Raw genomic sequence first — 11,895 nt, 5'->3', positions numbered from 1 at the left:
AATTCCAGTTTCATCCAAACATTTAGTAATAGAAGGAGAAAAAGGAAATTACACAACCTTGACTTAGCACTTTCAATTTACTATTAGGTGTCAAACTAAATTGGGAAATCCCTGCATCATTATGGGTATATAACACTTTAGGATTTCAGAGTGCTGTCAGACTCACCAAGACATCTGAATCAACAGTCGTATCCAAGATGCTGCTTGTCAAGCTCTGTGAGTATAACAATGACTAACTGAACAATCTCGTCTCAATATCTTCTCAATAAATCTGAACATTTGTTAAAGCTTTCCTCCTCTTGACAGACTCCACTTCGGCCCTGCTGCTTTTGGTCCTCAGCTGTCCCCTGTGGCACGTCAGTCAGTCTGTGCCAGTGATGAGCAAAGGTCCAATGAGTGAATCCTGTGTTTCATATGCATGGATTCTCCTGCAGAACATCACTGATGCTCTCACACAGGTAGGGCTCCAAAACTGAATGAATGGCAATTTCTGCACTATCATGTGTCGTCTTCTGTTGGTTATTTAGAGTAAAAAAAAAAATACAAATTTGAAAAAATCTCCTTTCTTCGTCACAGAATAACCTGTTCAGTGGCATCAACTGCACAAAGCAGAATGTAGAGCTGAATATGAAGACAAAGACAACATCTGTGTGTGCACCAAAGGTAAATAATGAAGCCATTTCATATATCCATATGTATTTTGAGTTTAACACAGCAAATTAGTCTAAAAATACAATCAAATTATATTAATAATAATATAATAGTACTAACCTGTTGCTTTCCATTCAACTCCATTTTACATCCACACACACTGAATCTTCAGTAATTAGTTCTGGCTGATTAACTCATATGCAACTGTGTTTGTCTCACAGGAATCAAAATGCTCTAGAAATGCTGAAACAGAATTTAATCTGGTAGGTCTTACTCTGTCTCTTTATAAGAAAACTTCTTTCTGTTGTTTTATTTATGTTCATTTTGTACTGTTAAAACATGGTCATCTAATTCAAGCCACACATTGAAATTGTGCACAATAAACACTCTATGTCTGTTGTTTTGCGACGTAGGAGTCATGTCTGACAAACATTGGGGAGGATTTGGTCCACTACTACGGATTTCTTGCAGCTCAGCCGGACCCTGACAGTTTACTAGGTCAAACTGTTCTGTTCAGCCTCAGAGAACTCATGGAGGTATTTCATTTTACACAACATGTTTTTACCTTCAGTGTTATTTTAGCACAGTATTAAGTGTTAGAACAGTGACTGTCCAATGAGTGGGTAGTAAGCCAGTCAGATTACCTTCTACATGCTGTTTTCTATATGACCTGCTGTATGATAGATTGCTAAATTAACATGAGAGGCCGGTGGGCGAGGGTTTTGTTGAACAATTTCATTGTTCATTAAAGACAGTTCAGTGTTAAAAACCATCTGCTCTCAACAGAACTGCTTCCCGTGGATTCAGCTCACAGACCTGGCGTCAGTGAAGGTAAGTGATACAAGTCATAGCAATGAGTTAAAAATACACATCATTCTTTCAGCAGAGCAGCTCTTGTTTTACAGTAATGAATCCTACACCGTGCCTTTCTCTTATTTTAAAAGGCTGCTATCGACCGCCCCAGCAGCTATGATGAACGACTGAACCTCTGCAAAGTGCTGAAGGGCTTCCAGGTCCGCACCATCACAATTAACAGAGCCATTGGATACATAAGCTCTGGTCAACACGCTAAATAATTTCTCACTGAGCTAAAACAATTCCAGTTTCTGCAAGTTATACATCGAAACTGTGTAAACTGCTGTAATATTTCACGGTACAATCAAATCATCTTGTTGTTACAGGAAACACTTGACCTTTTTAAGGGTTAACACTTATTAACTTATTTTTAAGTAGTTAGGCAATTTATAATTTAACATTCAGATGAGTTTTTTTTAAGTGTATTTACTATATGCTATTTATTTACATGTGTTATTTATTTAATTCTGGGATATTTATTTTCAACTATTTATTTTTACACGATTCACTTGGTTCCAAAGTTCATGAAATAAATATTTTTTCAGCATAAATTCTGTTGATTTGTCATTCATTGATTTTTTTTTTACCTTTTTTTAACTATTATTCAGTAAAATATATTACAGTGAGATGATTTAAGTGATATGCTCCTTGATAAGGATAATGTGCAGTGAAATAATATATTGCAACCATTAAACAAAATATGTGATTTACAGGAAATGCTGCATTTGGTTTAACTAAAGAATATTCTTATTTAATGACCCTGAATTTCTAATAATGTGATCTCCTTCTTGTGTCACTTTCTATATTTCTATTTCTGTACATCTAACTGTAATTTCCTGTAAACAACTCATCCCACAAGCTGAGCCTTGTGAGAATTATTAGTAGTGACAGGATGTCTGAAGGGTGTTTGTTCACATTTGGAAAATCCACTGTTAATAATCAACATGATGGTGACCAGGTGACCATAATAATAACAGTAAAAACTCTTTTGATATTCAGAAGGAAGTGAAAGTCAATTTAAATACCTGGGGGTATGGATTAAACTGTTTTAAATAGAGTTAGGATTTGCATGATAAAATAAATTCAGATTCAAGTTAGAGTCAGATGCAGCAGGTTTGTCATTCTGTTGAATGACTAAAACAGATGACAGATATTTAACAGGGGAATGTCTGCAAAAGTTTTCTTACTCCGATGAAGGCTCTGTGATGTTTTCACATTTCCACCAACCTAACTGGTTTGTGTTAACCTGTTCAGCTCAGTGCGCAGCCGAGTCACCAGGAAGTCACACACTTTTATTTATTTAGGGAATTAATCATATTCTGAAAGTGCGGGTAAGTGGTGTTACCTATTCATAAAAGCTTACTGAAAGTGAAATACGAGTTTTTGTTTCACTTTACATCCTTTCCGTGTTCAGGGGAACTGGCACAGCTGAGATTTGTGGCTAATGGGGTTGAGAAAGACCTATGACGTTGTTGCCATAGAAAACATATGAAACTCTTTACTTATAGGCGATAGAGCAGAATCAGACATATTCAATCAGAGAGACAGAATAAACAGGGTATTAAAATACACAAGTTGATAATAAGAACAAAACACTTGTCTGCTCCACGAAACAACAGAACACTTTCTGTATAACCCCATAAAATCAAATAATACTAAATTACATCCTCTAAAATAATCATTAAGTTGATGGAGGCATTACTGATGTAATTAATTCAATCTGTCAGATAAATGTAGTGGAGTAAAGTACAATAGTTCCTAATAGTCACCTGTTGGCAGGGCTTCCTGATTCCTGAGAGGTAAAACCCAGGGCGAAGAACTCTCCTGTCATACTTTCTGTATTCCTTTATCTGTGCAAGTTTCTAAAATTAATGACATTTGTCACATTTTTTAAACTACAAAGCCCTCTCTCAATGAATTAGTGTCAGAAATGCTCGAATCAACAGGTGATTTTAAAGCTACACGGACACACACTCAATTTATTTGCCTTTAGCACCACCTGGTGGACGTATAACTTAAAGCCCATGTGTCTCACACACTACCAGAGTATAACTACATAAAACTAATTAATGTTGTTGATTTATTGCATAGAAATAAAAGCTACGCCTTTAAACATCCACTCTTAAACGCAGCTATAATGAGTGGAGCCGCGCACCAGGCTGTGGTGGAGTAACTTCAAATCACCCCTGATTGCTTCCAGCTGAGGGACCTTCTCAGAGGACAGAAGACCTGTGTCTCCGTCCACACCTGGACGTCCGAGCCTAAGGATGGGTCGCAAGCTGCTGAGAGCCTCTGTTTGGTGGATAATCGGCTTGATTTCACTTTTCTCCCAGAGCCTCAGCAGAACTGAAGTCCAACCGGAGGAGCCGAGTGCGCGGCCTGTCGTGGTCAGGTGTCATCCGGACTCCATGGAGGTTGTGGTGCAGGCTGACATGTTTAGCACAGGCCTTAAGGTGGACGGCAGACATCTGCGCCTGGGCTCAGATTTAGTCGGTGGAGGGAGTGCGTGCGGAGCTCTGCCCTCAGGAGAGGATCAATTCACCGTCCGGGCCCCGCTGATGGAGTGTGGGACCCAACTCTCCGTGAGTGATGCAGGGGCGGCTCTAGGATGTCATCCACTGCTGATGTTCATCTCCTTTTTAGCCTGTTAATGGGGAATTCAATTATGTTTTAGCATCGAGATAACAGGCTAGTTTTTAGCACATGATGGCTCGCTTTCATTGTCCTTTTGACTGGGATGGGAACCAGGTCTTACTGCTGTAGATTTCCTCTTTCAGGAATGCAGAATAGCAATGAGAATTAAAAATGATGATGATGATAAATCCTGCATTTTTTTTTTTAGTTGTATTCATTCACCCCTCAATAGGGTCTGGAGCTGCCCTTACTTAAATGGGCAGCTCGAGCTTTATTTTACAAATTCTGCACTGATCTTTCATCTATTCAGGTAACTTTAGCCCCTTAAGGGGCTTTGATCTGTCACATGCTGTTCAACATGATCAAAGATTGACAATGTTCTTTTGCAGTCGACACGAGAGAAGATTATTTATTCTAATGTTCTAGTCTACTCCCCTGAGCCTTCATCTGACGGTGTGCTTCGACTGGATGGAGCAAGGGTTCCAGTTGAATGCCATTACGAAAAGTAAGACCCACGAAAAGTGACACGGTAGTTTGTCGAGCCTGAAGGAACAATAATCTTCAGTTTTGATATGTATTCATGTATCTAGCCTTGTAAGCCTGTCGTGAATTTTTAATTTTTTTTTCCAAAGGAGGTATGCTGTGAATGGCATTTCTGTGCGTCCCACCTGGATTCCTTTTGTCTCCAGAGCCTCTGCAGGGGATCAGATAAACTTCAATTTACGCCTTATGGCTGGTATTGTAATGACACTGAAGGAAAACCTTTCTTTGCCGATAGATTTTATGCAGTATATTCATAATGAAGATGTTTCTTGCGCATCAGAATATATGAATTGTGTGAACATGTTTCATTTATTTATTCTCATCTTTGCAGATGATTGGCAGTTAGAGAGGGGATCACATGCATATTTCCTGGGTTACCCTGTTAATTTTGAGGCATCCGCCATCATGGTTAACCATGCCCCCCTACAAGTCTATGTTGACCACTGTGTTGCCACAACAACTCCAGATGCAGAGGCAATCTTACGATATGACTTCATCGACAATTATGGGTGAGCTCAGTCAAATCCTACATTCATCCATTGAAGACGATGCAGCCTGATTCTAGTTTTGTCTTTTCCTTCTCTGTTGCTTTCAGATGTCTCGCTGATGCTTACCTGACAAACTCGAGCTCCCACTTCCTACCAAGAGTTGAGGAGCACATGCTGAGATTTCAGCTTGATGCCTTCAGGTTCTACCGGGAGCCCAGTAATCAGGTCGGCTGCCTTTCCTTTTCCATTTATTGCCCTAAGTGCACATGTGCATGCCACCCTAAGACTGGCATTGGCTACGTTCTTATCAATACAGTCATTTGATTGTTTCTCAGTAAGCTCTCTCTCCCACAGGTCTACATAACCTGCTACATGAAGGCTGTTCCTGTCAACTTGACTGTTAGTTCTCAAAACAAGGCCTGCTCTTTAATTGAGAAGAGGTAAACTACAAATACAACCCTTTCATAATTTGCACGAACAGTTGCAGTGTCCCTTTTTTGTTAATGAACAGAGTAAATCTGATGTTCTTCTTTCTAGAAACTCTCTGTTCAAGTTTCAATATAACAGTTTAATTATTTCACAATCTAACAAGAAACAAATTCCATAAATGTTTCTTCGTATCCAGATGGAGGTCGGTTGATGGGCATCACCAGACATGTAGAAGCTGTGGTATTTCCTATCAGGTTGAAGGACCTCTGTTCACAGAACCTCCGACAACGACGACTATGATCACAGAAGCCTCATCTACCATTACTACACACGAGAAACCTGAGCAACATCCAGCCAGGTATATTCGTTTCCGTCCTAAAATGCGCCAAAGCCAATACAACGACCCCAATCAGTCCTCTGGCAAATTGGTGAAGAGAGGAGACGATTATAAAGCCGGTGAGAATTTGTTTGTACTTCTCACATACAATCATTTTACTGTGTGCACGGTAAAACAAATTCTATGAACATATTTTTTTTGTTTTCATTGTCATTCAAATTCATGGATCATATTTGTTTATGCTTGTTTGTGGTCTACCTATTCAGAAGAATCCCTTTTTTACCCCCATGTGATTTTTATTTTTCCTAGAGCGGACTATGCAGCTGGGACCTCATATTGTCCTCGCATCCAGCGAATTTGTCTCGGGGCCAACAGATTCCAAATCAAGACTTTCACCAAAGGCCAAGATCACCTGAGACTTCGGAAAGCAGACAATATGACAGTATTTAGCAACGTAAACACAGCAAACACACAGAGAATACAGAGATTAATCTCGTCATTCAGATGCCATCTCACTTGAGCTAGACGTTTTCCTGTGACCTTGACCGTCGGCCATCTTCAGTGGTACAGTCTTCATGTACTATAAGATAATTCTATTGTTGCAGTTCTGGTGCTTTCTCTGCAAAGGGCAAACTTGTTTTCCACAGAAATGTTTTAGATCACTAAATGTACTTGCTTGTTGCATGTGTCTTAGATGAAAGCAATACAGTTGTCTCCATTATTTGATATCTGATCTGATATCTGAAGCATCCTGTAGTTCTTGGTCAAATGGCTCAATATGGCTGTATCAGACAATTTAATTAGCATTGGGTTTTAAGCACTTAAACTCATTAGGCCCATGCAACAGAAGTGGATGTCAAAAGGATGTATTTTTGTACTTGCATGCTTTTGACATCTACAAAGGCTTATCCAACACAGTACCCGCTGTTGTAAACCCAAGGATAAACCACACATGCTCTTAAAGACCACTTCCGTCCATTTACTCCCACAACCTACTCCTCATGCAGTCGCATTATTGATTAAACATTGAGGGTATATGATGTAATATAAAATGGTTTCCTTGGCTGCCACCTGCAGTAAAATGATTAGTCATGCTGCTTTTTGAAATTGTATCAAATCTTTCAACATTTATTGGTCATTTGACTCATAAGTTGCAAATGTGGTAGATAAATTCAGGGAAATAAGACTTTTAGTTGCATAGTTTGAGCAGAAATCCTAGTTGCCAGCCAGCACTTCACACGTACATCATCTATACTGATCAATTTAAACGGGCATGGACCAGCCCACAGAAGTCTTTTAAAGGATGACCTCACTTAACCCTGTTTGTACACAGCAGGATTAATATTGCAAAGGGAAAGTACATTTAAGTTGTTTGGGTTTAGTCACGTCAGCACTTCGGACAGAGCCCCTCATTGTTTCCTCAGTGGGGGAACTGGTCCCTGACCACGGTTCTGAAAGGTCGGTGTCTTTTGGTGAAGTTCCCTCCCACCTCTTAATTAATGAGGTCGTTTGGAGAGTGCTCCCGACATGACTGGTCGATTTCCCGGGCGCCTCTTTGCTTTTTATATCAAGTAAATAAGCCATTGATGACCGCTTAGCAAATGGTATCAGCAAACCCGCTAAGTGCGCGATAAATCATGCTGAACTACACTTAGGACTTTAAGTCCAGCTTGTTAGCTTTCCCATGTGTTGCAGAGGTTATAGGTGCACGTCGGCTGTCTGAGTTGTCCCAGTTGACTGAGTGGTGACTCCCCAGTGTGCGGACATGGACAGATCTCTGTTCGCGTCCACCGTCCCTCCTCCCTGTGTCCTATTCTTCGAGCATGCGGTGCACTGATGGCTCGGCACCAGCCTTTCAACCAGCTCCTCTTTCAGTCTTTCCGTCTTATCCAGCAGTAAATCGTCTCGCCTGCATCCTGTTTCCCTGGCTTTTATCATCGCTGGATCATTTCCCACCGTTGTCCACAGCGGAGATGTTTTCCTACAGATGTCGGGTACTGGCGGTGCTCGGCGGATGCTTTTTTATTCGCACCGTTTCCATCCGAAAATGCGGACAGGACCTCTGCCAGGATGACCAGGTCTGCTGCGTTCAGGGAACTAACACCACTGCCGTCACTTGTTGCAAGGAATTCGTGGACAAGACTTATTACAACATCGCAATGGTCACTCGCAAACTTTCCGGGGTCCTTATTATGCTGCTTCTCTTCGCTGTGGGCTACTTTGTGCAGAGGATGCTGTGTTCACGGTCCAGGCAGCTCACCGCGTCACACAGCGGCCAGCCGGCTGTCGCCACATCACAAGAGCCGCTTGTGGAGAGCTGTACACCGGACTGCTCGGTGGACCCGGCTCCTGTCGCTCGGCTGCCCACATACGACGCCTGCAAACATCTCCCGACATATGAAGAGACGGTGCGGGATGATGGGAGGAGAGGACGACCACAGGCTCCTGTGGAAGTGGCTACATGACAGTGATGTCAGGTGGATCATTGGAGGATTTACTCCATAAAACCTATATTCACACTCGAGTTTGTTTGTCTAATTCTTGGTCAGGACGCTGTGTGGAGGTTATCTGCAGTATAAGCTGTAAGCGCCTGTGCAAAATGTTTTTGATCTGTTGTTTTACTGAATAAAGTACATTAATATCTACATGCGCAGACTCAGTGGGTTGTAAAAAAAACACCAACATAACCATTGACTTTATGCCTGTTAGAAAGTTCGTGCTCTATGCACTTGTCTGTGTTATCTCATAGGTGCAAGACCAGTGTGAGAGTTTAATGTCCTTGTTCATGGGCGTGTGTGATAATGAATTTGTTTAATAATTGAAAGAAGACGCACCAGTGAAAAACACCGTGTGTGTGTGTGTGTGTGTGTGTGTGTGTGAGGTGGTTGTTGTGCACTGTAATGCACTGAATGGCATTTTGCACTTCCTGTGATAAATCCATAATAGTTTCCAAAGACGCCGCATGATACTGACTCCCTATTAGTCTGTTATTTCAAATGAGTGGCTACTTGAGTTAAGATTCACCGCATAAAATAAATGATGGACGTGAAAAGAGGTGGGAGCTCTTTAAATGTAATTTATTATTGGCATAAAGGACTTTCAAAAAAACGAGTGACATTAACAGGGGGTTTAGAAGAACACATTTCATATAAATAAAACCTAATGTCTGGTGATGTAGTGCATCGTTTCCTTGATATTGTCCTTCATGGCTCCGGGGTCTGATGGGAGTTTGACCATTTGGACTATTCGTCTGAAGGCCTCTTCGACTCCAAAGCCCGTGGATGCAGAGCAGGGCTGGACGAACCAGTCCCGGTCGGAGCAGATCTTTCTCAGGTTGAACTTGTCTTTGAGTTCAGTGACGGTCAAAGCGCCGTTCACGTCCTGTTTGTTGGCCAGAAGAACCAGAGGACGTCCCCGCAGCTCGTCGCTCCTCAGCGTGTTTTCCAGCTCCCGTCGCGCCTCGTTCAGACGCCTCTTGTCCGAACTGTCCACGACGAACACGATGGCAGCCGTGTCCTGGTGGAAACTATCCCAGTGCTCCCGCATCTTCCCCTGACCACCGATGTCCCATACGGTTAACGCGATGTGGTTCCCGTTCCTCCTCCCCTCGAGCATTTCCACGTTGAAGCCGATGGTGGGAACCGTGCTGACGCTTGATTTAAACTTCAGCTTGTACAGAAGAGTTGATTTCCCAGCGTTGTCCAGCCCCAGTAACAGAACTCGGACCTCTGACTGTTTGGATCCCCGCTGGCCCATGGCACCGTGAAGAGATGAGACTCAGCTCATGTGGGATCGTCACATCTTTCACTCACAGCACTGTTTTGACGCCGTGTTTGCTCAGTGCGGTGCCCGGAGTTTAATAGATGAACCATTAGCGTCACCTCCACCATAACTCAGGGCTCAGAGATAAGGCGCCACACCAGGGGCCAAAGTTTATACCCGACAGTCTCCATCTGCTTACACGCTGTTTATTAGAGCCATTCACTGTCATTGCCACTGTAATGTACCTACCCAGTATGGTCATCTTGTCATGCATGTTATAAATTATTGAATATTTAAAAGGCCTTAACCGTATAAATGTGAAATCAAACAAAAAACTATGAAAAATCAAATCAACTTTATTTATATAGCGCATTTAAAACAAGTTTGCTTTAAAATGTGCTATGTAGATGACAACAATGCATAATAATAAAAGATATGCAGGAAAACAAACTTCCCCAGCTAAATAAATAAAATTCAGTTTCTCATTGAGGATTTGCCTCTTGCTTATGAAGACGATGGGATTTAAAGTCCTCAGTCTCCATAGTCCTCAGTCGCCTGTGCTTGGAGGTATCTCAGTACTGACAGGCAGTCCGAATAAACATTCAATAATATTTTATTCATCCCTTTGGGGATATTCTTGTGAACATGCAGCTGCATTTGATCCGTGTCCAGTTCAAGGACACTTCCACGTGTGGCTAAGAGTTCAGGAGAACCGAGAATCAAACCAGAAGACGATTGATACCAACTGCTCCACGGTCTCTCCAAACCGCCCAATGCAAACAGCCATCAATGTAAATAAAATCTTCTAATTTTAATAAACGACCTAAAAGTCAAATAATACAGAAGGAAGCATAAATGAAGGCTGCTCAGGCACTGGGAGGAGGTTTTTCTTTTTACCTTGGCAAGAGAAATCAAGAAATGATTCAGGTCTCAGTTCTATCTTTACCTAGGATCCGTCTTTGACCTACTAGTTCTGAAAATAAATAAATAATAAAAATGATAATAAAAATAATCTAATGACAGGTCGCTGTTTTCAACACATTATCTTAGTGTAGGTGTCACACAGTGATCTCCTCACACCATCACAGTCTGACAACGTCTCATAGAGGCTACATGTATCTCATACAGACTAAATCAATAAATGTCAGTGTCCTGTCCATCCCACTTCTCCATTCCACCCCTTCATCCAGGCTGCGTTGTAGATGCGCCTGGCACACTTCAGCACATCAGCAGCATCCTATACTTCTCGGAAGCCGAAAGGCCCACAAAGTGCATCCAACCACACAGTGTTTGGCTTAATACCAACGAAGAAATCGTTTATATTTCATCAGGTGATTTTTATCAAGATCTGGGCCATTTCTCTCTCGGCTTCACCCACACGCCGCCGGTTGGATTGTCCATCACATACACCAGCCCTTCGGTGTCATGGACGGACCAAGACAATGGTGTTGGTTCCTCCGGTTCTCGCGAGGAACACTGAAGGCAGACCGACTGACTGCTCACCTTCTTCTGAATGCGGACAACGGCGGCTGGAGAGGAACACGCGTCCATTCTCTGACACATGCCCGCTGCACCAACGCGCTGAAACACCACCTCAGCTTCTATGGAGGATTTCGAGCCTCGATGTCCCATACTGTGATCTCAACTCAAAACACGTACTGAGAGGATCAACTGAAAAAGAAGGAAGGCTGTAGCTACTCCTGCTCGTTTCCGAGATGGATAAAGGACAAGTGACTTCAGCTTTTATCTGCGCGCACTGGGCTCACTTGAGAAACATTTACTTCTTGAGTCAAGGCTTCTGGAAAATCTATTACGCACTTGAGTTTATGGTAATCGGACACTGTTGCAGCGCCGGTCTTAAGCATTTGGACCAGTCCAAGCTATTCTGAGACTCTCCACCTGGTACAGACCGTCACTCAACTTGGCATCGGCGAACGCTTTTGAACTGTTTGCGCGCCCCTGAGGCTGGAGCGGCCTTGACGTGGAGAGCTATTTGTGGTCCAGCAGAGTCATCCCAGAAACGCTCACTCCGAGCTCTCCATCTAATGTTGTTTATCGCTAAATCATTTAAAACAAGCATCCTACCACCGAATCATAAAACTGGGAGCATCAGTAGAGCCAGCAGCAAGAGCGCTTGTGTGGAAATGCAATTCAACGTGTTGCGTGTATTAATAGTTAGAATATGAACATGCTGTA

The 11,895-nt window shown here is 42.3% G+C and overlaps 3 protein-coding genes across 3 annotated transcripts; 2 read left to right on the top strand and 1 right to left on the bottom strand.

Annotated features, from left to right (window-relative positions):
* Positions 1-197: 197 nt before the first annotated feature.
* LOC113171361 (interleukin-12 subunit alpha) lies at positions 198-1,727 on the top strand. The gene is made up of 7 exons (XM_026373662.1): positions 198-216; positions 307-458; positions 577-663; positions 873-914; positions 1,065-1,187; positions 1,438-1,482; positions 1,596-1,727. Exons 1-7 carry the CDS (start codon positions 198-200, stop codon positions 1,725-1,727), a joined length of 600 nt encoding a protein of 199 aa, XP_026229447.1.
* Positions 1,728-3,731: 2,004 nt separating this feature from the next.
* Positions 3,732-6,991, top strand: LOC113171359 (zona pellucida sperm-binding protein 3-like). The gene is made up of 8 exons (XM_026373659.1): positions 3,732-4,088; positions 4,530-4,645; positions 4,773-4,876; positions 5,015-5,192; positions 5,279-5,396; positions 5,526-5,611; positions 5,797-6,056; positions 6,247-6,991. The coding sequence occupies exons 1-8, from the start codon at positions 3,774-3,776 to the stop codon at positions 6,351-6,353; spliced, it is 1,284 nt and encodes a 427-aa protein (XP_026229444.1). The 5' UTR covers positions 3,732-3,773; the 3' UTR covers positions 6,354-6,991.
* A 2,008-nt stretch (positions 6,992-8,999) lies between these two features.
* LOC113171397 (ADP-ribosylation factor-like protein 14) lies at positions 9,000-11,809 on the bottom strand. Its single transcript, XM_026373725.1, has one exon. It carries the CDS (start codon positions 9,691-9,693, stop codon positions 9,097-9,099), a length of 597 nt encoding a protein of 198 aa, XP_026229510.1. The 5' UTR covers positions 9,694-11,809; the 3' UTR covers positions 9,000-9,096.
* Positions 11,810-11,895: the final 86 nt, after the last annotated feature.

Source organism: Anabas testudineus, chromosome 17, assembly GCF_900324465.2.
Source record: "Anabas testudineus chromosome 17, fAnaTes1.2, whole genome shotgun sequence".
Lineage (NCBI taxonomy): Eukaryota > Metazoa > Chordata > Actinopteri > Anabantiformes > Anabantidae > Anabas > Anabas testudineus.
This window is presented reverse-complemented; position numbering and strand designations above follow the sequence as displayed.